Raw genomic sequence first — 26853 nt, forward strand, 5'->3', positions numbered from 1 at the left:
TAGCTTGAGATGAAAATTGCTGTCATAACTCTTACTTTCTGTTTCTTTTTCATCACATTTTGCATCTTGTTTGTATGTGTTTTGTTTTGCTAACCCACTAAGGTACTGTGTGTACCAACTGGGAAAAAGAGTCTTTTATTTTTAACTTTCTTCATATGCATTTATCCTTTTAAATTGCCTTCTCTTTTTTTAAAATGACATTGAAAATATCCTGTCTCGTAAGTAAGTAGTATAGAGGGAATATAATGAGAAGTTCTGTTCTGTCATAACCAGGAGGCAGGTGGTTTCCATTAGAAGCTCAGCTGGAGCTTCCTTCCATGCCAGCAGCTTCCCACAACTGAACTACTCTACTCATCTCTGCCCTTTTCGGTGGGGAGTGTGGAGAGGAAGTGGAGCACAGCCCTGACAGATAAGGGATTACTCAAATGGCTTCTGTCACAGTTTGGGGATTAGGTTCAGTTATGAATCCATTTATTTTGTGAGTCCTGTTAGTGCTTGTGACATTCATGAATGAAGACGTTCTGCTGGCAGGAATTTGGCACCAGAGGAGCCGTGGTGTCTGGAAGGGTGCAAGGAAGCACTCTACCCATGTTGGTATCATGTGTCTCTCACCTGGTGGAACAATGGGACCTTTTGCAAATAGAAGCATCCTACCTGTGCTATCTCCTTCCAGGGAAGAGTACGTGACTGGAAGTCTTTTTGGAACAGAGTCTGGCTAATTTATCCAGCTGTAAACACTTAACCAAAGAGGGACAAATTCCTGTTTGAAGTAGGAGGTTGGTGTGCAGAGGTGATAAACTTATCAAGACAGAGTATCTATAATAAAATGATGAGGTGAGATGCTGGTCATAATCCATAGGGATAATAAAGACAAAGGGGGAGGAGGCACATCCAAAAGGCAAAATTTAAGCTAGAGACCAGGTGCTTTGTGATATTCATTTTCTAGAATGGGGGGGGGGGGGTGAATGAGGCATGAGATAATATTATAGAGACAGTGAAAAACTTGGATGGTGTGGAGTCAGGAGGAATTGTTCAGTGGTTCTCAAAATACTAAAATTAGGGTCTCTGAGTGAAATACGAGGCAGCAGGTTGCAAAAATAAGAAATAAAGGGGATACCCTTCTAGATGGCATATAAATTGTAGCACACCTTCCCACGGGATGTTGTGGAAACCCAAGGTACAGATGAGTTCAATGATTAGATGAGTTTATGAAAGGAAAGTCAGTTGAAAACTGCTAGCTACAAAGGTGTAAAACTGATCCTAGCTCAGGAAACTTTCTAGCTGTGGTGTGCTGGAAGGTGGACATTGCTTTCTATTTGCCCTCTGCTTTATGCACACAACCAAAGTATCTGCTTGGGACCACTATCACAAGATGGCTATTGGGCTACGTAGGATTATGTATGCCAGTCCTGTGCTTTTATCCAGAATAATTCTGGAACAGTTATTTTCTTAGAGGTAAAGAAAGGTTTGTTTTAGGTAGAAACAGAAGGCATAGAAGGAAATGGGAAGCAGGAGTTACCCAGTTTATGCTGAAAAATTAGATCATGCTTAACTTTCAACTTGTGAGCAGTGTCGCAGAAGTAAATGGAAATATGTGTATGCTAAGGCATAAGTGTAGATGTAAGTTCTTCCCTGTGCCATGTTACATGGCAACATATGAACATGTACAGTTGCAATTTAACAGAGTATTTTTTCCCATCTGCTATTCAGTGTGAAAACAAGTGTAGTTATTGCCAGAGAGTAGATTTTTCTGTGCAGATTGGCTAGTTGGGAATAGGAATAGGTAGATAGAAAACCAGATATGCCGCTGGTTTGGGGCATAAGAAAATAACGTGGTGGTCAGTAGAAGCATTTATTTCTCTTCTCCCTCCACCCTACTGCCAGCACTGAGCACTAACAGTACAGCTTGCAAGGGGAATGAAATGTGCTTGCTGTAAACTTTCTGGAGATAGATGGTAAGTGGCTACTTGATTCTTTTCAGGTTCCCATCTCCATGCTGAAAGAGTGCTAAGGAGCATAATGCTAATCAAATTTCAGTGGGATTTGGGTAACCCTGAACTAATTTGAGCCTTTAAGTTCTATGCAGAGTTTTGAAATGCTGTTATTCAGTTTTGCTTGATGGACAAGTTGCATTTTTAAGCAAACATGCTATGTAAGCAAATTTAAGCAGGCATTTGCAATACAGATTTTACTTAAAGCCTGAAGCTTAATTGTGTGGGAAGAACTAATCCCAAAGTTAATTAAAAGAGGATAAATTAAAGTTATGAGATAGGCATAAAATGTTAAAATGGATTATTTACAAAATATTTACGATATTACAGTATTATATCCAATTATAAGCAATAAAACATACAATATTATTCACTAGGTAAAAAATTAGAATCCCACCGCTTTCATTCAGCAGGTGCCTGTTAAAGTTGTCAGTAAAACAAAAAATGAGCTGTATTCATAGAGAAACCTGTAAAAAGTAACCTGTTCTTTAAATTTTCTATTTCAGAGCCATTTTTATTCCCGTGTATACATTGATAAAGCAGAATTATAGCTTCAAATTTTAAGACCTCAGGTTAATTTTCTTTATATTCCAGGAATAACTGGCCCCTGGGTCACTGGTTTTGAATGAGCTTCCACTTTATTTACACAGCCGTTCTTACGTTTGGTATTCTGTTTCAGTGGTGGAACAAATCTTTCTTATTGTTTGAGAGAGTTCAGCAGATGCTTCAAACCAGAAATATTGGCTTAGCTGCCAACCAGTTTGACCTGTGGCTTAGGTACCAGCAAATGTCTTGCCTCAGTTCCTAGCCTCTTTGGTCACAAAGTGCATACTGTGCAAGATTCCTGTTGTTCCATGGGGAAGATTGTTTGGTTTTGTTTTTGCAAATCAAATAAAAATCAAGTGGTGAAAGACTCAATAGCTCAACTGTAGTCAGGAAGTGGTCAGAAACAAGGCAACAGTAGCCTGTTGATTCTCAGCTGGATGACCCAATGAGGGGACCTGGTCCCAGTGTCTACGTATGCCTAAATTATGAAGCTACTGTCTTTAGTAACATCACCTTCTGCAGAGCAGCTGCCAGGAATGGCTTTAGGGCTTGAGGTAAAAGATGATGTATACGTGGACGTAGCTTGTTCCTGGTATTGTTCTTGGTTTGTGGAGGAACACAGTAAAATGATATTTTTCCTGCAATTTTATGTTTACACTATGAACTCTGCTACCTCAGCTCAGCCGGTGTCCCACAGGGAGCTCTGTTTTGGCTTGCATTGCTCTCTTCCTGTGTGCCATTTAATCTTGCAAACCTGGATGAAGATTTCACCACCAGCCACAGTCTTTGGTCAGCGTCCTTCATCAGAGGTGATGGAGACATAGCATATCCCCTCTGGTTCAGAAATACTGTAAAACTGTGGTCTTCCCTTTCCCTCTTAAACCACTGATGCAACTTGGTGCAACTGTATTCCCATACAACTTATTTTCCTACCTCATGTGCTCAAATGTCATTTTAAGGACACTGAACAAGTGTCCAGTTTGTCTTCATCTCTCTACACACTTCACCATTTCTTCTTTTCTGATTAAGTATGAACTTTCTCAACAAGAAGCTTATTCCACCATTGTTACTGTGTTACAACACTGAAGTTGAAGACTTCTAGGGAAATACATCTGCTAGTGCCTTCTGAAGAAAACATCAGTGTCCTAAACAGTAGGGACCTTTCTGGCATAACGTTTCCATGTGCAGAGTACAAGTTTTTAGTTTATAAAGCACAGATTCAGTTTGCCAGGACTCTCAGCATCTCCTCTCTGTGCTTCTAATGACTGACACAGAACACAGGACTGAGCTCCTATTCCACAGTTATGGCCAGAGAAAAGCAAATTTGTTTTAAAAAGAAGTAGTTATGTTATAAAGAGAATTATCTGGCAGTAGAAGGACTTAGTAAAGCAAGGCTTTTTGCATAAGTCATCTGGCTTTCAAACATGCTTTGAAAAAAAGGAGGGAAAAGTCCACCACACTATTCCATATCCTGTGGAGAAAATTCTGCTGAAACTGCAGAAGCACAGTGTGGCAAGCGTCATTTCTGCCTCCTTCGTTCCATAAGCACTCCCTTGACACATGGGGAAACTATCCATGTTGGGCATAGTTTGCTTGGATACATGCTTTACCTAGACTTAATCCTTCTAGTACTGACCAATTGAACTCGCTATCTAAGCAATGACAATTCCAGTAGACAATGTGTGTTATATTCGGGATCGTTATCTCGTACTTTGTATGACACTAGACATGAGAGTAAGTGCTTTGTAATGTGCATATTACAGCGATTTTTTTACTTCCTCTCATGTTTTGTTTGATGTAAAGTAGAGATGAACAAAACCAGATAATGATTTTAGAGCCAATGTATTGCACATGTACATGGCTGGAAGCAGAAGCAAGAAAAATTTGGACCTAGAAATAAAGGACAAATTTTGAGCAGAGAGGAATAACTTCCTTACAGATGTGATTCATTCTTCACTTGAAGTTTTTACATCAAAAAGCTCCACTTGAAGTTAAGGGCTTGTTGAGTAAATTATTGGGTGAAACTCGGTATTCTGTATTATTCCAGGCATCTGACTAGATGGTTGTGTTGAGATCATCATAATCTAAGCCCTTCTGTTCTTTCAAATCTGTGAACAGCGAATGTTGCTGGCACATGTTTTCATGTTACCATGCAGTGTTTTCTTAAGTAGTGTGCCCCAGTGAGGGAGCAGCTTTCTAAAGGTTGCTCAGTAATACCCAGTATTCCTTTAAAACAGTCAAATTCTGCTCAGCTTACCTCCAGCAGGTTTTTTGTACGTTCCCGATGGAGAGTTTCCCTAGCACAGAAGTACTCTGTGTTTGGTGTGCATTTGCCAGATGCATTACCACAGCTTCCTTTGTTTGCTGATCCATTAAGGAGTTTGGTGGTGCAGTTTAGGGTTGTGTAGTACCAGCTCGTGAGGATGAGGCCTTTCATTCAGTCCTTCATCCAGAGCTGTATGTTAAAAGAAAAATAAAAGGACCTGATGATTATTTCGTTTTGAGAAGTGTGTGTCCTTACTGAGAAGTGTTTGCTCTGTGGATTCCTGTTGTCTCTGTTACCTCCTAGGCACCTCTCACACGGACTGGCAGAGCTGTGCTCAGGGCTGTGGTGGAGAATCCAGCACTGGCGCTGAGTTTGTACATGTGCATAGAGGTATCTGCTGGGGTCCTGCCAACGTGTTGATCATGCACACATGGGGCAGAGCTTGTGTTAATGAGCCCCATGCTCTGATCCACAGAAACCTGGGGGTAAAATTGGGCATAGCCACTGAAAGGGCATTTTCTTTGTCTCGTCGAATAATGCAGTTTTCAGGAGCATCATTCTACAGAACGCTTATAGTCAGTAAGGCATTTTTTAGAGGTATGGAATTCACACTGCTTTTTAAATTATGTTTGCTTTTTTAACATGTGGCATTTTATAAAGCTAACTGATGGTATAAATCATAGGGTTATTTTTTAAGTTAAGTTTAATATGAGCCTCTAATTTAGAAGTGCTTCCTTATAGACTGTTTTCCTAGTAGAACATATAATTAAATGTGAGGGTGTGGGCTTTTGATTTTTGAGTGTTTCTTGATTCTCTGAAATTGCTCATCTAAAGCTCCTCTTATCCAGGGAAAATCAACAATACCGTTTCCTCCCCCCATTATGGTGAATTAGTTTATGTAATGGTTTTCACACGACTTTGTGAATATCTCTTGAAACACAGATGGATTGCAGGAAACCAAGCTGAAAGTACATGTGTTTTTGTTTGACATGTAGTAATTGGACATATTGAAATGGGACATTTGGATTTGCTAAGCTGGAATCTCTCAAACTTACAAATTCAGAATGTCCAGTTGTGTCTGGTTACTTTGTGTGTAATAAAAATGCCTTTCATTTTTAACCTGCTTTGAAACCTTATGTTATCGTAACGGTTGTTTCTTGTTCTTCTCTTGCCACCCTTGTTGAACCCCCATGGCCAATTTCCTGTGCATTTTAAAGAGAGAGAAACATCTCAAAAAATATGTCATTTCATATGGATTTCACAGAAGTTGTCAGGTGGGTGTAAAGGAAAGGTTCAGGTTACATGGGGAAGGCTCAAACAGGAATTGAACAGTTACCTGTTGCTTTTGATGTGATCTTGAGTAAGTACACTCTTACCTCAAAACCAGCCTAATTCGTGGCTCTTGCTTGGGAGAAAATTGGTAGATGTGAAGGGTTAGCTGTGAGGGTACTGTGAAGTGAGAGGACATATAGTTGGGTTTAGCTGTGGGAGATGAGTATGTCAATGACAAATCAGGACTAGGAATCAGGAGAGGAAGTGACACTTTGTATGAAGCTGTTCTTCATAACCACAACTTGTTGTATGGTGACACTGCCAGTCTGAAATTTAGTGATAAGTTTAATTCTTTGTTATATTTCCGTATTTTTATATAGCTGACAATGAAAACCTATGGCAAATACCAACATTTTCCATAAAGCAAGCATTCCACTTCCAGAACTGAGTTGCAGTCACAGACTTTGCACAGTTCAGAGTACGTACATTTGTCGAGTAAAAGTATTGCCAGTCAGACTTCAAAAATTCTGATTTCATTATTCTGGCCTCTTGGCAATTCAAAGCTATAGGCAGATGTCAGAAGAACTGGCAGAAAGTTACCTTATCTTTTTAATACTTCCAACTATTTCGAGTTGATTTATAGCCTTTATTTCATCTCAACGAGCTCAGCTATCAGCAGATTTACTGCTTAAACCTCTGCTTTATCTTCTTTGTTTTTCTTTCTCACTGTTACAATTCAACAGAATGAGATGCAAGTTACCCTTTTATCTTACTTTTAATTTAGCAAAAAATGAATGTTAGCAACTTGTTAATCTTTAATGAGTGTAAAGGATGATGCTATCTACTGTTTACAGTGTTAAAGAAAATGGTCTAAGGAGTGTCTTCCAGCTATCAGAGCAAATATAAATAATAGCGATGGTGCAGAATTGGCAGTGAATATACATATGTACACAATTACCTAATTATATAAGGTCTTGTGGGGTATATTTACATCATGGTAATAATGTTCTTTTAAAGTTTTAATCTCAAGTATACTATCCTTTAAGATTTCACCAGTAACATAAGAAATCGGAAAGAGTGCTGATGTTAGAAAGTTTTCATTTCTTTTTCTTATAGATAAAGTCTGTAATGTAGAAATCATACAAGAACAGCACAGTTCACTAGGAAAATGAGCTTAGTGTTCTCAGTTTAGTCCAAGTTGGACAACACATTATTTGGCACAATTGAGTGGCCTTACTTTAAGAGAAGTACAAGACTGAATAAGCACAGAGGTTTTATTATTTGGGTGAGCTGAGCTGGATGCTTAGAACGATGAGAAACCCTCGTACTGCGTCCCACCTGCTTTCAATTGCACTGCTTTTATAAGCATTGGATTTACAGTACAAAAGTCTCCTAGAGAAATGCTGTTCTTTCCTATTGTCTGTAGATGAAAGGCTGTGTACTTCTGCCTTTCACATACCGTACTTGTGTAGATGAAGTTTTATAGAAACATTGATAAAAATATCAGTGTGTACATTAAGTGGTTGGATAACATTTGTCAGAAAACAAACGTGAGGTATTTTATGTTCAAAAGACAAATGAATTTGTTATGTTGTATATTTCTCTAATGCCTTGCCTGTTGAACAAACCCTCCTTATAAGGGGAAATGTTCTTTTCTTTGTCCAGTCTTAATGACTGCTTGGTAAAATGTTGACTTCTGTTAGGGTGCAAGTGTTAAATTAAGCATTCAGTTCCTGTGGATTCTAACGTTAAGAAGGATGAAATTAGTACATTAAGAAAGAAGTCATTCCAGTCCATGGGGAGTGTTATTTGTGTTGAATGGGTATGATAGCAGAGGCTACCAAGTGAGGAGTTTCCCATTCTGAGGGTCTTTAGAAAGAGGCTAGGTTACCGGTTGAAAAGTACTAGCTCAGAGATAAGATTTAGTGAAAGCATGACAGAAATCCTCAGTCTGATATGTTACTCTGTTACTCTGCTCAGAGACGTAGAGCATGGGGACCTGAATTTTCAGACTATAATTGCAATAAAAGGATGGGATTATAAATGATGGCCTTGCAGTTGACTTATGGGTTGAAGAGGAGCTGCTGAATTTCATTTCAAGAAATCAAAGAGACTGTGTTCTGTATTCAGTTTTGTCTTGGACCTGAAGTTACAATGCACAGGGTATTTTAGATGGCTTTAGCCTGAGCTGAGGTTAAATAAATAAACTGTGAAATTAAATGCAGTTATCAAGTACTCGGTCAAACAAAAAATAAGGCTGCCTCTTTCATATAGTCTTGGCCTTCTCAGAGGTGCCAGTGAAGGAACTTCAGAATTAAGGGCGTTGAAAATAGTTGTAAAGCAGAAGCCAATGCTAATAAACAGTTTTGGAAGTACAGTGAGTGGTTTAAGCATAGTCTGGATTATTGTTATTACTGTGTTAAATCACAGCAATCAAATAGCCAAGCATCGCTTCGAATGATTAAGTGGGATGGCTGTCAATGAAAAACCTTCAGGCTGTATTTGCAGGCATAGGGACGGGTGTGGTCATGGTCAGCTCTCCCAAACATGACTTTGGATGCTGTTGCAGATACAGAGCAGGGTGTTACGTGATATTTTCAGAATCTGGCAGGTTTTAGTTTGGTTTGGATGTTTTTTATGTACCTTGGCAGGCATGCATATCCCTGCAGCCGTACAGCAATCTGCATTAATGGCTGAAGTAACACCTACTGGTGAGGCAGAGTCAATCAGCAACAGGCTGCTGTTGACTCATGACTTCAGTTGACTCATGATCCCATTGAGCTTTGCAGGTCACCTTTTGTTCCCACCCTGAAGCCCAGTGCCAGTTCCTGTCATGGTTTGAATACCCATTGATTAAGAAAGTAGGTGATATGCGTTGTGGAGAAATGAGCATATGCCTTGAAGGAGGATATGGTAAAGTCTTATATTGCTTCCATCAGTTAATTAAGTTAATTAAAATTATTTATTCACATTTGCAAAAGTCTTCGCCCAGAGTTTTAGATAGATTGCACTAATCATAGAACCACAGAATCATTTAAGATGGAAAAGATCTGTAAGATCATAGAGTCCAACCATAGAGCTCAGTGTGTTGTTGAGTCCAGTTCAGAGCTCAGTGTGTTGTTGTGTCCAGTTCAGAGCTCAGTGTGTCAAAATGACACAGAAAGATCTCACAAAGGTAAGTGATTTATTTTACAACGTATTCAGATTTTACCATCCTCCTTGTATATTTCTGTCTCTTGTCAAAGAGCCTGGAAAAACAGATGAGGTTTGAAATGTGCCAGATCTGGGTATTGTCAAGTGAAGGTGGCATCGTATGCCAGATAACGGGATTTCTAGATCAGATTTGAGAGAAAGAATAAAGGAAGAGAACATTCTGATCCTGGAGTTTGGAAGGTAAAGAAGTCTTAGAAGCATTTCTAGGAAATTATTCAGAGAGTCTTGGCTTGAATAGGAAGTGGTGTTGCACCATCTCTGAAGATAGGTATCTCAGTATGCTCCAGTTTAGTTTTACAAACATGAAGTCATTTAACTTGTCATCCCATGCATGATGTGTGATACATAGGAGAACAGCTCATTCTTTTTTGAGTCTGTAACTTGTTAAAATGACTAGCCATCCTTTTCCACGCTACTGCACAGGGACTGAGACTGGTAACGTGTATGGAATCCTTCAGGCAAATGCTATTTCTGACAGCACAGTTTGAATTCTCCTGTGTGGGTGGAGAAGCTCTGGCCATGTTAAGCATGAGCCAGCAGACTGTTCCACCGTGCTTAAAGGAAGCTACTTGGTAGTGTTCACCGCAACCTGTTAAATGGACCGATTTCAAAAGTGCTTCTCTTTTACCGCCTTCCAAAAGGCAGGAAAGAAAGATAGGTGCTACTTGAAATAGTATATTTGGAACTTCATTACACACTGTTGTTCATGTTTTACTATTTTCTTGTTCATCATCTGTAGTTTAAATGAATAACGGTAAAACTGCAATTTGATCCTCTACTTTTCATCTTCACACACCATTGAATGAGTGGCTTTCGCACTTTCACAATCATGTATTTCTGCTGGCCCATTTCCTGCAGATGATCATATCTTAGCACCTTTAGCTGAAAATACTATAAGGATGATGTTTATTTTCTTATTTAATGTGATTTCATGGGCTGCAGACCATGACTTCATGGATGACAGATTGGAAAACACTCTTACGATTCCAGGTAAGGGTTAAAAGCAAAAATGATCTGTACCTTAAATCACAGCTCCTTTCAAAACATCTTACATGTGATGTATGTTGCCTTTCTTCCAACAAAATCCCTCATTACGGCAGTAAGACCTCTAAACTGCAAATGCATTGGGAGAGAAGTAATAGCATCCAGCTTGTTGCAAGATCCTAGCAGAAGCAGATAATGGGCAGGCACAGTGGGACTTTGTCTACATTTTGATAAATCTCCATCTACTGTATTAAGATTTCACTCTTGCTGCAACAGAATGGCTCTCAATAACATGTCTGTCTTTGCATTTTTGCCCAAACTATCCGCTTGAGAGGCTCCAGTGGAGCTTTTGGAGCTCTATGTGAACTTTGAAGTAAAGCTCTCCTGCAGTGAGAGATCAGAAATGCCTTGTGAAAAGCAGAGTCTCCTTTGAGAACACTTTGGAGACAGAAAGGCATCTGTTTCCTAAGAAAGTTCTAAACAAAATTGTATTGAGTTAAATGTGATATATGATTTAGATATTTCCTTGGGTAATGTCACCAGATTCTTCTTAGACTTAAAATGTCCCACAAAAAACCCATGACAACATTCCTTGCAAGTCATGTGCACAGTAAAATACAAAAGATTAAAAAACCCCAACCAACCCATTGTTGGTTAGCATTGTTCATTAGAATTTTATATTTCATTCAGAACACGAAGGTAGATTACTTTCTGTTTCGCGACTGTTCTTTTATGCCACTTTCAGAGATCATTAGCAAAATGAGGAAGAGAGAAAGAGAAAAGGAAAATATTATATATAAAATTACTTTCCTGTTTCTAAGATTTTTCCATAATCAATATTCTAGCAACTTTAAATTTGAAATAATATTGAAATACATATAAATATGTATACGTATAAATAAATGCATGGAGATCACGACTTTTGGCGTAGAGTTTGAACTAAGGTATTATAGCATCAGAGAATTCTGGGGCATTATGTAGGAAAGCACTTAAGGCTATACTTCGATTCTTTGTTACTACAGTGCTTGTGCATGCACCCAACTTGAACGCATACATGGTGCATTCAGTTCCACTGATCTCAGCTGATCATATGCTCAAGTGATTGGAAGCAGTTTTCTGGCTCGGAATTGGAGCTGATTAAGTATCATGCATGATTAGTTGGCTACTGGCCAAACTAGTAAACCCTAAGTCCTTAAAGCTCTGCCCTATAAACTAAATAGCAGATTTGAGGAGAACTTTCACCAGCTTCAAGGTGGCTTGTGAAAACCTGGATGTCCACCTTCTTAGTGAGGCAAACATTATTGCTCACATAAATAAAGACAGGTAAGGGTGGCCTAGATGCTATGTCAAGCACAGGTTTGTGGACCTTGCATGCATCAGGTAGGGAAGAACAGCAATAAGCTGAATTGGAGTAGGAGGAAACCTGTGAGGTTCCTCTGTCAGGTAGGTTACCTTCAAGCATGGCTGAGCTATCTTTAGGCTGTTTCAAGTGGACAAGAGGGAGACTGTGGAGGTAGAGCAGCTCCAAAGGCAGCTCCTTCTGTGACATAGATATAACTGCTGAGTCTGGGAAACCTGACATTCATACTTCAAGAGAAATAATTTGTTTGCATTAATATTTAATTGATAATATTATATTACTCATGGTTGGTTTTGGTTTTGCTTTGATTTTTTTCCCGATTTAGCATGTTTGTCTTTGCTTTCTTAGCTTTCTCCAGGCACTTGATTTATTACCCAATGGAGAAATAATCTTAACATTAGATAACCACCAGAATGAAATTGTTTGCTCTTCCTAGAGTCGTTAGGGTCCAGTTCCAGGAGAAGCCTGTGATCTAAGACAGCTAGTTGTGTTGCGCTTTAATGAAACTAAGTTATTTACGTGATGTGAATGTATTTTGAGCAGCGTCCTTGCAGAATACAGTCATTTCAACATAACCTGCATTTATTGTGGGAATCCCATAGCAGTGATACTTCCTGAAAATTCGTAGTACTGAATTGGCTGTCTATAAAAGTGGAGCATATTTTCCCCAAAGTCACAAAAATTTATGAAAACTATATTGCTTTCCTGCAGTCTGACTATACTTAATTTTATTGCTTCCTGAGGCTGTGAGAAAATCCATAATACATTTAAAACTGTTACTTCCATCATTCCAAGCCTTAGATGCGGGTGTGTTCGTTTCTCCTGCTCTTTCTGGAGGTGCTAAAAGGTTCAGTCCAACGAAGTGCTGTCCTCCTTTTGGTTCTGCTGAGTTTGGTGTGAGGTTGGAGGGCCCAGAAATTTCTACTCCTCTTTCAGAAATGCACAGATTTGGGCCTTAAGGAATCCTCAGTTGGATCATCAAATCTGAGTAGCTTTCCAATTTTTGTTGTGAGTACTGAAATTGCCATTATAGCTAAGATATGCCTGGAATCATATGGCCAAGATACTCTGGGAAGTATCCAGGGGTGTAGCAGGGTGTGACTGTACTTCCATCTGTATGAGACAAGACTGATACCAGTGGAAAAAATAGTAGAAATAAGGAGAATTACATTACAGGTCTTTGGTATAGTGAGCTATTAAGACAGTTTAGAATATAAGATAAAACAATACGATCTGCTATTACATTACCCCTCTAGCACACTCCACACCCCCCAAATCATCCTTTGCATTTGCAAAGATAAGGTTTTAGTGTGGGGAAGAAAGGGGATAGACACATGACCAAAAAAAAGGCAGATACAGATTTTTGGTGAGCAATAGAAAGGAGTTTAGTGTCCATTTAGAAGAAATTTCATCTGTTACTTTAACACAGGTTCTTTTTATTTTCTTCTTTTACTTTTAAGCCAACACTGAGACTTATCAAAAGATTGCATTTGGAGAAAAAAACCCTCTTAAAGCATTTTTCTCATATACTGTAGCTTACCAGGAATGTGTGAAATTCAAGATTGGAAAGTATTACCCCAAACTACTTTTTTTCCTTTGTTGTTCTTTTTTTTGAAACACATTTTTCCTCAACCTGCCTCTCTACCAATGTCTTTTTTCCCACAAGACTCCAAAGGAAAAATGACATCAAATGGTAAAATCCTGTTGTATGTTATTTCCAGAAGAATCCATGGAAATCTTGAATATGATTTTATCATTTGCACTGTAATGTTCCATTGTTAAAAGGAGCAACATACTGAAGAGTATTCAGTTGCTAAATACTTGATGGTAAGCAAAAGCTGATGTTTCTGTGAATATTACAAAACACTTTAGGAATTTGTAGCACCTCAGATCTGTTGTATGATAATGGGAGTTAGAAATGGAAAACTCTCGTTATATCAGCTTGACCATCTCCCTGACACCACCAGATTGTTGTCTTCATTGTGGTACTAATTTGAAAATGTCATAAGCCATGTAGCTTTCACCACTTCCCTGGGGAAAACACATGGCATTAAAGCAGCTTTGAATAGTCCTTTCCTTGACTTCATCTTCTCGATTCTATTTTATATCTCTTCATTGCAATAAACAATTCCTAATGTTGCTTTGCCTTTAGCTATTTGATTTGTCTCCCTCTCTTCTGTTTTCCACAAAATCACACTGTTTACGCTGTTCCTTTTGGGAATTTCTTCTCTTTGTTTATCTTCCTGGAACCCAGGAGCCATGGGCTTATGTATACTGTAGGCTGTAAAGAAAATGTTAGAAGTCTCTACTGGAGAAACTTACGTTTATGTATGAAGGTACTTAGTTGTCTTGTGGCCATACAAGTTAAACATGCACAAGAAGGCCGTAAATGCAAGTCTATAGCAGACTCATTATCCATAAAAAGGTGGGGTTTTTTTCCCCTATAAATCTAATACACTTTTTATTCAATGTTTTACTGAAGCTGGTGTTGGCTAGAGCTGCATATACTTTGCATGTAGTATGTATTTTAGCAAAACTTGTTGAAAGGTTCAGTCTGACAATGATATCATGCATATTAAAAGGATAACTGCACTATTTTGACTGAAGATCCAGGTACACACTAACAAGAATAGAGCTCTGGAATAGAAAATCTGTTATTTCAGGACACCCTCCAGTGATTGATTCAGGTTTCTCTTTTCCTGCTCAAATGAAGTATTTTGCTTAGACTTCGTATCTGCTAACTTACTTTTAAAAGTAAACCCAACATGATATTCAAGAAAGTTTATTTGCAACCCTTCGGTGTGAAACGAAAATTCAAATGATTTTGAAAATATCAAAAATGCTGTAAATATTTACTTTTTTTAAGCCAAATTGATCTGACAAATTCAGCAGAAATGTGACTGATGCTTTGTTTGACCTGCATTTGCAATTTTCTAAGGCAAATCATCTTGGCTGAAAAGTTTTCTCAGTGTTAGCTAATGTTATGTAGGTAGATGAGGAATGTTTGAAGTTAGGCTAACGGGGAGGTTGAAGGTCTTAAGAGGTCAATTATGAGTTGCAGCCAACCTATAAAAGTAGGAATTGGCTGTAATATATATATATATCATATCCGTGAAGGATCTCAGATCTTCCTGCAGGCAGACACTGGGTGGCTGTCTCCAGGAGTAAGATTCATTGCCATTCATATGAAAATGGTGGAAAATCTTGCCCTAAAGCTAACTTACCCCTGGAGTTTTGCCTATCTGTCATGGTGATCACTTGTCTGGCAAGATAAAGGATTTGGTAATAGTCAGCTGGCTGTTCTGGCTGTCTGGGAAGTCAACAAAACAGCACAACGAATCAAGCAGGCAAAAGACTGATTACTATGGCATTACTTCTCCCCAGGAAAAAACGAAGAGTTAACGTCTATGCAAAAAAGACCCTGTTTTTAATAGATTATCATCTGTCTAATCTCAATGTACATGGCCCAAATATATGGGTTTTTTTTTTCCTGTCAGCAAATTATTAAAGAGCCAACGGTTCTGAGAAGCTTAGTAGGATTTGGGGTTGCAGTGAATGGGAAGGTATAAGCATGACGAAGAATAAATCGAAGCATTGACATTTGTGTGGCCGTAATTAGTTAAGTTTTAGATTTGTGTTGTGTGTATTTGCCTTAGAAGCCACTGCATTAATTTACTGCCCTAACAAAGGCTGATAGCTAATTAGGAAGAAAGGAAGTTTGGCCACTGAAAAGCAAACTCCTTTTAAGGGATTTACTTCTCAGCAAGAAATATCTCTTCCAGCTGAAGTGTGTCATTTGTGACTTCTTCCTATAACCAATTTCTAAAGGAAAACAATCATTTCTCAAAGAAGATTGCAAGCTTTTCTAGAAAAAGGCCCAGGATTTGATAGGTGATTATGATAGGCCAGGTATTTGGAGCAAATAGGTATTTTTCATGCAATTGAAATTACCTTTCCCACAGTAATGATCAGTGACTTCATTTCAGATAGGTTACTGCTTTTTAAGCAACGTGTCTCCATGCAAGCATGTTCAGTTGTGTCTGTAATAATTTACGGTATGTTTTTTGGTCCCAAAATGAAGCTTAGAATGCTGTTATTATAGTGCTGCTTATAGAGCTCTACATGGCCTCAGACTTACCAGCATCCCATTCCTCTTTTCTCCTTGATACCTCTAAATGTAAGCTAGATTCGGTGTTTTGACAGCTCCTTGTGTCTTACAGAACGTGTTTGTTCCAGCAGTGTGTATATGTGTGCATGGGGGTGTGTGAATATGTATGTAAGTGAACACGGCCATCAGGAAAAGCAGCTGTGTGCCTTGGGAGTTTTTTTGGTCATGTTGCTGGATGTTTTTCCTGGTGTTCAAATTTGGTAACTTTGTATTAGAAACATTTCATATGTCTTGGGTGTTTTCCAAATGCAAAGCAGGCCTAAAGAAAGCACAGAAACTTTGCAACGTTATAAACATAGAAGTCTGAACTCTACCATTTACAGCTTGAGTACTTGATAATCCCAGGAACTGTGAACTGGTGCACACCTTCTTACCTTACCCAAACCAGGGCAGTAATTCAATGCAATTCATTCCTTGAACCCACTGGTGGTAGCTCTAGTGCTTTTTAGGTGCTGGGGATCTCAACAGGAAAGTTTGTAGTAGGTGTATGTAAACGGTACATATGTGTATGTACACCATATAATGTAATGAAGGTTGAAGAAAACAGGATTATACAAAAGAAGCACAGCATAGTTTATTAATTATCAGGATAACATTGATGATGGGGATATTTAGTTGCTGTACTTTGGAAAACAAAGACAAAACAAAAGAAATTGCCTTGGAAGGGACACTAACTTTTCCATCATGTCCCATTTCACAGTTGGCCTGAGTTGCTACAGGCCCATGTCTGCAGAGTTACCATTGAGGGCTACTGCCCAGGGGCACGAATGCACAAGAGCTTTGTAAGGTGTTAAAAAGTTAATTAAAAAAAATGAAAATCTTGGACACTTGGTAAATGTTGCCTTTGTGGTTGTCACTGCCTTGTTATCTCCATTGTGTTACACTGCTACTCCATGTCACTACTGCATCAGAGTGACAAAAGGAAGATTTTTAGCAAGGTTTTTTAAGTTTTGTGGGAATAGACCCTGCTATCCCCAAAGTAAGAGATGCCCCTTCTCCCCTGCTACTTTGTGGCAGTTCAGCAATGTGATTGTTGATGGCTTTTTATAGGTTGGACTTGTCATATTAGTTGCAGTTAGTAGGGGGCATGTTTGAGAGTGATGGAAACTGTTGTTTCACATTATCCATCCTGTGATCTATATAGTCCCTTAGGACAAAGAAAAGTTCCCTGAATTAAGTCCTTTTGGTCACACTGCTTCCGAAACGAAAAGCCAATTTATTTGATTTACACAATTCTTCAATGAATGAGTTAGTCTATGCTTCCCCCTCATTCAGCTACCATCGCTCCCCTTTCAGATAGAAACCTGAGCGCTTTTAGATCATGTATGCAGTGATCAGTGAGTGACTGGTGGCTTGGGAGGCAATGGTAAGGCTCACTCTCAGTTTATTATTCCATGAAAAGTGATAGAGAATACTGATCAAGTCCAGTTTATCCTGTTAAAGCAGTATAGGAAAGTTTGTAGCTTGTCCATCATGGTGATCAATCTTCAGCACTGCATTGGAGTTGACGATTTTACACTAATCCATTTGGCACTCCAACTAAGCGTGTCAGTTTGCTTGGGATAAGCAAGGTCCTGTTGCTTTCTTAAGCTTTCTGGAAAACCCTTTGGATTGTGTTCATGAAATAAAGATTAAATACTAAGAAAAAGGAAGCAGTATATATTTCCTTGATCAGTTTATAGCAATAAAGAAAATTATGAGCAGTGAATAGAGTTTTTAAAAGGAAAATTATTCTGATTTTCAGAGATGTGACCTAAAGGTGCTGGGAAAAATCTATTGTCTTTTGTTAACAAAAAAGTGAAAAGCTGTTAACTTTGGTCATTTGGAACATTTCATTTTGGATCCAAAATTTTATGAAAAACAGTTACCTTGAAGTTGTAGTTTGTTCTAAAACTGTTTTATGTCAGGTCTAGAAAGAGCAATATTAACCATCAGGCTATGAGATGGGGTGATTTTTCCATCTTTCAGGTGGGAATAGCTGAAGAAAGGGGTGCCTCCCTTCTCTAACTTAATGCGAACTCAAAATAACTTTTGTTGTCCTGTTATAACTACCCTTTTTCTGAGTCACTGTATGAAAGAGAGACTGGGAAGCATTGAATATTGTAGATCAAACACTTCAAAGCCAACTTTGACTTAGTTTTATGCATGCTTCAGAATAGACTAATGTACAATAGTGTCCAGGAAACTCAGCCAGTAATTCATAAGAGTCCAAAATGTTCTCCTTAGGATGAATCATAGCAGCATAAATGATAGGATTGGAGAAGATCCTTTAGGTCATCCAGTTCAAAGCCTGTGCATCTTCCTTTTTACTAATCCCCACTAGGATTTCATCGACCCTATCTTTGCAAACCTCTCATATTCTTGACTCAGCCACCTCCCTGGGTAGTTTCTTCCATTGCCTAACCTGAACATCTTTAAACCTTACACCATCATGCTTAGTGTGAACAATTTATGACTACAGAAAACAATTCTTTCTCCTCCCTTCTGCCATCATGCTCAAATATCATCCCTCCCTTTAAATGGTTTTGGTTTGCTGGTTTTGTTGTTTCATTCCCCCACTCCCCAACCTGCATGAGTAATAGTTCCAAGAAAGTTGGGGTTTTTTTTGGCTGGTTTTGGTGCTTCTGTCATTGTAACTGATTTTCTTTGAACTTTCAGTTTTCAAGACTCAAAAATGCATTTTATCTAGAAATGACCTCTCTGTGACTGAATGATATGTATGCATTAAGTCATGCTTTTCAAAAGGTAAATTAACAGGACTGAGGAATTCTGCATCTTTGTTTATAGAAGCTGCTTTCATGAGGGTGCTAATGCGCTCTGATTGACAAATACACAAAATTGGAGTAATTTCAGTGACTGAAGGTGGAATCTGGTTTTGACCTCAGATACATGCAATCTCATGTTACTAATCAGGATGTTAATTGGATCATATATATTAACTCTGTTTTGAAAAACTTTCCTCCAGAAACTCTGGGGTTGCTTACTGCAGAGGAGTTAAAATTTATCATGATTATTTCCAGAAGCAGTTTCCCAGTTCATAGCTGAGTTGATAAATAGAGAGATGAACCTTTTAATAAACATTTGTCTGTGTGCTCAGACCAGTGTTATTCTGATAGGATTTTTGGATGACCTATAAAATGAAACATTGAGAACTTCATAATGGGGATATGAAGATGGAAGGAAGGTTATTTCCTGATGAAATGGCATAAAGGAGCCTTAATATACAGATTTATTTTTTTTTTTATATACCCTGTATTTCTTAGGATCTGCCTGAGCTTGTCGGAATATGCTGATGAGAAACCTCTCTGATGTTAATCATCTCACGTACTATGATGTAGCATGTGCCAGTTAGAGCAATGTGACATGTACGTTGTTCTCCTAGATGACTAATTATTATTGCATGTTGAAAACGTACAGGGTAGAGGTGGGAAGGCTGCTTGTTGCAAGCCAGGTTTTCATACTGCCTCCCATTCTGGAGTTACACAATAAAAGTAGCTGCAGTTTGTACCTCACCTGTCCTCTCGCCTCTCCCACAGTTCACTCACGTGGTAGTTCTTTGATCAGTGCAGGTTCCCTGTAGTCATGGATAGTGTTGTTGGGCAAAGTTGTGTGAAATTGAGGTAAATCCTGCTATATTACTTCAGTTCTGCCAGCTCATAATTACAGTTAATGCATTAGGTTTTGTGGATCCACTGGGGTTAATGTGCTTGAAAGTAACCATTCACGTTGCCCATTTTGGCACGGCGATTTGTAGAAACAGACACAAGGGTTGTTTGTGATAAGTCAATATCATAGAAATAACAGGTTTTGAAAGCAGTATCTTGGGCACTATTTTATGGCTCAAATAAATTTCTTTGCGTTATAATTTTATAATTACTTTTTAACATGCCATGTTTTCAGCCTAGTGAAGATGCGTTAAGAAAGCTTTTTCAGTAAGATTCCCCCCTTCTCCCCAATATTTTTGTAAACCTCTCTTCCTTAATTTCAGTGCTGTTATGCTGCTTTGGATGTTCTCTAGCCAGTCCTCAAATGTATTGAAGTTGAGGGCACTGTGCAGTGGCAGTATAATGTCTCTTGAGCATGCAGCTTAGTGGGCGATGCTAATGCAGAGGTTAGTGCCTCCTGGTCTCTTGTAAATCATGGCTATTCTCTTCAGGCACAAATTGCTAACCATAACCATACCACCTTCATGCTGTTTCTCATCCGAACTATGTGTGTGTCCAGCTTTTCTAAGATTGGGCAGAAACTGATTTCATAATTCTTGCAAACTCTTTTCCTTGATTATGGTGGAGAAAGTACCTTTTATGTAGTACAGAGCCGTAAACAGCTCCATATGTGATCTCAACAAAGCTATATAGTCAGGTACAGTATTAACCATGAGCTCTGCAGTGTCTTTTACACTGCATTGAGCTATGTGGGGTATTCTACATGGGGTATTTCACTGCAGATGCATGTCTTAAACTACTTTTTCCTTTATGCTATTTCTGCAGGGCTTTCCTTTGCAAAGTACCTGTGTTTAAGATTATTATTTCCGTGATGTATTTCAAATGGTATCTCCTTCTATCTTCTCTCAACCTCATTAATCTCTTAGTCCTAGAGCAATATCTCTTTCTCTTCAACAACATTTGTAGCTCATCTTAGTTTCTTATAATCCACACATTTCATTATGATGCTACCTACCTCTTTCCCCTAGATGATTAATGAAACAAGATGGGACCTGCTGCTGGTTCCTTTGGCATCCCAGCATGTGCTGTGTGGTGAGAGTTTTGAACAAAAGAGCTACCATTTGAGGGCTGACCTTTGTAAACCCAAGTCAGCTCTTAACATGGTATTTTTAATTGTCCTGTAGGAAAAAAAAGCAGCAGCTTCAGCAAGGGGAACTTCTTAGTGCCTCAGGGGCCTTGGGCTTCCAGCTGGTGCTGAAATTTTACTGCTTTAGTCTTTTGTATCTTGGTGATTTTATCCTCGATCTGCTCTGTTAGCTTCACTGATGCTTTCCCTCAGTCTCAAGGCCTGAGATAAAGTTTGTTCAGTTTAGTACCAGCAGCAAAGCATTGTAAATATGGAAAACCCCAAGCACCAAAAAACATTGACAGTGGAAAATAAAAACTGAGAAGTTATCTAGTTTTGTTGATGGGGAATTGCACACATGTAAATGAAAGCATATTCTTTTAAAATTACATAGATTGTTGGTGCAAAATTCTGTGTGAACAGGATCGCGAAGGCAGTCGGGCTGACAGGCAACTGGTGGCTTGGATTTAGAAGACTTGGATGCTCAGATTTTATTCTGCTGACCTGCTGGATCATTTCACTTCACTGGGGGGTGTGTGGATTTCAGCTTTCTTCAGAAATGGCTCGTAAAAAAATCCCAACCAAACCCAAACACCACAGAACAAAACTTAAAAGCTGTGTGTTGTTTTAATTATTATTCATATATCATTTGGAGATGGTGCCCATTTATTTTGGATTGCTTTACATTCATTAGAAAAGGATTTAAGTTAAATCATTTTCAACCCAAACTAAGAGTGGACCTGTAAGAAATTGCTGGGTTAAATAATCACTTCAATTTAAAGTCATGCAAGTATGTGCCTATACAAATTCGTGTGATTATCCACGGTTCTTTTTCTCCCTAGATACTCCAAGCAACTTTTTATGAGTTTCTACCCACTTTTTCAATTCTGTCAGGTTCATTATTGCAAAGATTAATATCCAGTACAGGATGGATTCATGTCTCGAACTGATACTTGAAAATAGGAAACTCAGAGTCTTGGTTTAAGGCAGAAGTTATCTTCAGTACAGGGACTTCGCTATTTTCCCCTTGACCAAAGTGTTAGTCTGGTACTAAAAAAAAAAAAAAAGAATAAAATTGTTGTTAATGGGTTTATGGAGCCTAATTTTCTATTGTTTTGCAATTTGTTTTGCCAGTTCTATGTAGAAAAAGGGACAGGCAAAATGCAAGTAGATTGGAGTAAGTGTGTCTCAGATGGTATGCCCAGCTGTTCTCTGTCATGTTTTCCTGATGTGAAAGTAGTCTGTGATTTTATAACTTAGACTATATCATCCATCATATGCATAAAAGAGCTGATGTGAAATTGCCCTTATTGCCTTATTTTTGTATTTTCTAAACTTGTGAGTGCTTGAATTTGCAAGTTATGCGTTTTTATCGTGACTGTTTTGCATGTAATAAATTGTTTCCTCCAGCTATAACCAAGGCGTTTACAAACTGATGGAATCAACAATATAGTGCATGTGGTTGCCAAGTACACTGAATTTTTAAGCATCTCCTTTCTTCTTAATAGGTTTGTCTGGGGATGCAGCAGAGGAAGCCGAAGAGCCATGAAATCCAAAGACGACCCTCAGGAGGGATTTCTATCTGATGTCAGATGCATTTATAATGCAGCAGCACCAATCCATTTTACTCTGCACTGACTGCAGCTTCCAGAAGGACTGTGCTAATTTATACAGATACAGAGCTGGATCTCCCTGCCAACTACTAGCATCCTTTCTGTGAACAAAGTTTAAGCACTTACCCAACTGTGGTAGGGGTGTTGTGTTATGTTATCCCTTTCTAAGGGTTCAGTTGATTGATCAAAGACTATTTACACATAGTTAAAAGCAACCTTTGTTTCAGGATATAGTTTATCTTTTTTTTTCTTAAAGAAAAGGTACCTCCCTTTGAGATTATATTAACATTTGTTATATCACAGTTTTGACAAAAGATAACTATCTCGTTTCCTCCTGTACTAACATTCACGATTCCAAACAGCTGAATTCACCACCAGAAGAAAAACTGGTAATCCATCAGCTCTCTTTTTTTCTCCTCTCTCATTGCTTATGCAGACTCCTGCTCTCTAGAGATACAGAGTAAAATATGGTTACTGGACATAAAGGGCAAACCCTTTTGCCATTAACTATGTCACTATGAATGTGAATAAAGTTTACACTGTAAGTACCTTGAGCACAGCAACACATGGATCTTTTTATGGTTACCTGTGATTTCTGTTTTTCTTTTCAATCAGTCTGTTCTAGTTAGGGGTAAGATTTTCAAAAGTAACTATCAATTTCTGAGTGCCTTAATTTTTACTAATCCAGTTGGAGGGTGCTTTGAGAGTTGAGGTTTTAGAAAGTGCTGACTATTCGCTTTCTGAAATTCAGGTTCATGCAAGGTGCCTGAAATGGAACACTCAGCAACTGGGGTGACCTTCGAGAGGACTTTGGATTTGGAAGCATCAGGCTCATGTCTGGATTCCAGAGAGTGATTTGAGATATCAGTAAAAGGTACTCAGAACTGAAAATAACTGAGACATGGGTCAAGTGTGAAAACAGGCATTTGAATGAGGCCTCTCCTGGCTGTTGCTGGTTCATACCAAAGTATAAGTTGCAGTCTTTTGGATAGCAGAATCAAAAGGCAGTGCTTGTCTTAGCTTAGTTTCTGGTGGATGCAGTTGCGTGAGCCATCTCTACATCCCACCCTCCTCAACAGGGGTTCACCAACTCCTGTTGTAGCTGTGGAAGATGTCCCTCCAACTCACTTTTACGCTGTTTCAGCAGAGGTTGTGATGGTTGCTGTGGAGCTAGGTTGATATGTGGGTAAAAAAAGAGACATTATTTTTCAGGATGTCTTAAGCCATCAACCTTTATCATCTCTATATCTACTTTCAACCTCTTTTTGTATGCATCCCCAGAACAAAACCAACTTTGCACCACATGTGCATCTGCTGCTTAACTATCTGGTCCTACTCTGGCTCAGTAAACATGATATAACTATGTTTCACAGAGCCTTATTCAACATGTTAGCTATTAAATAGAGCTATGTGGCCAGGGAACTGGGTTCTGATACCTCTAGGACTGAAGTGGGCAGTGACTCCCAGTAAAAATGACTCTGTCCCCCAGGAGACCTCAGATATCTGCAAGTTGTGGGGCCAGAAATCTTGCTGCTTTCCCAGGAAGGAAAAAATCCTACCCCCTGCTTGTTGTGGAGTGATTCTGCTGGCTGAGTTTTCTTCGCTCTGATCCCTCCCCTGTGGTTTTTGTCAGGAGGGTGGTATCCATCCCATTGTCCAGGCACCCTGCTGCGCTGCCAAAATTACTCTATAAAATAATCTCCTGTAGTCTCTGTACACACCTCAGTGACCAAAGAAAATCCATGGAGAACTAATCAATTACTGTAGCTATTAGGTTTAAACTTTAACTATAGATCTCAAATCTTCTTTTGTCCGCTTGTCAGCAGCTACTAGGTAATCTAGAAAAATCAACCACGGTTACTACTGGAAGCCTGTACCATAATAGTGTAGAATCCTGGACCAAAGAGTCCTAAGCTATAGGCATATAATATAGCTGGAAAGCACACTACTATGAGACTTCTGTGAAATATATTACTCTGTCATAATTACCATTATTGAATATGATCCCAGTGCTCAGAGCTGCCTGGCTTCATTGGGAATTTAGGGTAAACAACGAGTAGGCACTGAGGTCAATTATATCATCCACTCTTATTTAAGTTATTTTCTGTCATTTTAAGATGTAAGGCTCAGAAGCACTCTTATTTGCCTTTTCCGCTCCATGCTTTGTAAAATGAGGTCTCATGAGAATAGTTTTACAGAAAGGGGAAACCATACTGGTAATAAAGAGGAGGGGGGGGAAAGGATAGAACTATCTATAGTAGTAATGTATGACCTCTTTGTACATTGCACTAAACTGCGGTATTTGGTAGTATCATCAGGATTTAAAAGTTACATTGAGTAAAAATGACTTAGTTTCCACCAATGCCAAATAGTTCATCTAATTCAGAGGAAGGAAGTAATTGAAATGTAGTCATTTACGCAGCAGGCTAAGAGGAAATATTGTAAAGTAATTCTTCACAGTTCTCAAATGGAGTTTGAATTTTTAAGAAAGTTCTTTTTGGCTGGAAAAGTTCAGGCCAATTACAGGAAGTTTGGAAGTGAAGAGAGTTGGCCAACTGAAAAACGTAGGGAAACATTGCTAGTTCAGGGGGACCAAATGTTTGGTTCTCATCAGTGATGTTTTGGAGGCCAAGACAGGCATTGCTGCCCAATCAAACTATTCTGAACAGGATTTGAGAGTAATGCCTGGTCAGTTCTTCTGGTCAGGTTAAAGACACAGCCTGTCTGCATGTTTAGCTATTTGAGGTGAAATGTGTATGGTTAGGCGTCTCCCAGATAAAAATAAATGTTAAATTATTGTCTTATTGAAATTAGTTTTGTATACATATATCTAAAAGGAATTTTTCTGACAGTTTGAAAACTACGTTGTGAGTCATGGCAGCTCCATTATATTTGTGCTACAGCACTTTGAAATGCATTTTCTGAAATAAGTCCCAGTGTCAAATGCATACTTTTTTTTGTGTTAAGCAGGTAGATCCTTCTAGAGTTGATTTTCTTGGTAGAGATGATTTTCTGAATGTTACTGTCCAAGGGCTTTTCTTTCATTTTGCTTTTGCGCTGTTGCAATGTAGAAAAACAGATTAAAACAATTACTACTCTGATGACCAAAATCTGGAGGTCTGGGCTCTGCTGATCTTTTGGGCTTTGAACACAATGCTGAGTTCAAACTAGGACTGTGGTTTCCAGCCCCAGATTGATTCTTCTGTCCAACTATTATTAAACTATGACACAGAAAAACAACATTTCTTTACTTTCAAGGGGCTGGGTTTCGAATGTAATGTCTTTTTTTCTCCAGCATTTACTGTAACAGCAAGCATTAGAGATAAGTTCCAATATTCTTGTATTGCTTCTGAAGAGTAATTTACTGCCATAAACTGAAATTTGCTGAGCAGAGATTGTATTTCTATGTGAAGTCTTGCCAGCATAGAAAAAAACCCCACATAGTATGCGTCATATTGAATAAGTATCTTTTCTTCTTACCAGAATATCCTGTTTATAAATAATCCATTCAAAAACTGCTGCAAAGGTGCAGTGAAATATATGACGTACTCCTGAAACCAAGCTTCTGTATCCCTTCTTTATTTGAAATGAACCTTGAGTTTCCCACAGCCTTGTTTATTGTCACCCCTTGGCATCACGTTGCTTTGTTCATTTTTCTCTTGTAGCATAAGGTTCCTCCAGTATTTATGTGGTATCTTTATATGCTGTTTGCAGGTGACTGTGTTCCTTTGCAGCTCAAAGGTAAAGTTTGCATAGCTCTCCACTGATTTATCAACCTTAATCCTCTTGAGGGGAAGGAACACCCTCAGGTCCTCTGGAAACAAGTGGGAGGCCAAAGCACTCGCTGTCTACAGAGCTGGGCTTATAATTAACAAAAGTGACCTAATCTCATAGTGGGTTTGAATGCATTGTCTGTGAGAATTTATCCTAATATTCCAGTAGATCAAGTTCAACACAAGGTTGGTATTTACAGAAAGACTGAAAAACATTGTTCGGTTTAGAGTCTGAAACTCCTCCTTACTTGTCCGTTTCCTGTCTTACAAATTCTTACAATGGTCAGTGGTATCAGGAACAATTATTGCAGTCCTCTTTTGCAAGATTCCTGGCTGTTTGCTGTATAAAAGCTGCTAATATGGGGGAATATGCTTTATCCAGAAGACCAGCAGAGACACCCAGCACTTCTGTTAGCATTAAATGTATAGCAAGTGATTTAGTTAATCATGGGATGGAAGTTAGTTGATTTGACCTGGTGTTCTCTGACGATGTGTCCTTATTGCTGTATCTTTACATCTGCTAATAGCAAGGAGTACAAACAGATGCAATATGCAAGCACTTTTGCATGATTGTTACTTTAAAATACTGCGGTTTTTTCCCAAGAGTTTCATGATGTTGAAAGCAGGAAAAGGAGTAAAATACCATCATATTTTCATACGCACTCATTGTAGGCTCATGTTTCCTTCACGTGCACTGTCATGTGCTTAGATTTACTATGCGTGTATAAGGTATCCATGTATTTGTATGAACCTGCTGTATTAAAGATTTTGGTATCCATCCTCATTCTTAAAATTAAAGGATTGAGCAAAATTGTGGTTTTATAGCAGGAAGAAAACATGGAAGTAACCAGGAGCCCTGGAAGAGATCCACACTCT

General features: G+C 38.7%; 1 protein-coding gene across 6 annotated transcripts in view; it reads left to right on the forward strand.

Annotated features, from left to right (window-relative positions):
* Nucleotides 1–25761, forward strand: part of BBS9 (Bardet-Biedl syndrome 9) — a 275374-nt gene extending 249613 nt beyond the window's left edge. For all 6 annotated transcript variants that reach the window (XM_030509118.1, XM_030509151.1, XM_030509134.1 and 3 more), the window contains one exon: nucleotides 22100–25761. In XM_030509118.1, coding sequence (XP_030364978.1) covers nucleotides 22100–22140 — 41 coding nt within the window. In that variant the 3' untranslated portion in view covers nucleotides 22141–25761. The remainder of the gene's footprint in view (nucleotides 1–22099) is intronic.
* The last annotated feature ends 1092 nt before the right edge of the window (nucleotides 25762–26853 follow it).

The sequence above is a fragment of the Strigops habroptila genome, chromosome 1, assembly GCF_004027225.2.
Source record: "Strigops habroptila isolate Jane chromosome 1, bStrHab1.2.pri, whole genome shotgun sequence".
Lineage (NCBI taxonomy): Eukaryota > Metazoa > Chordata > Aves > Psittaciformes > Psittacidae > Strigops > Strigops habroptila.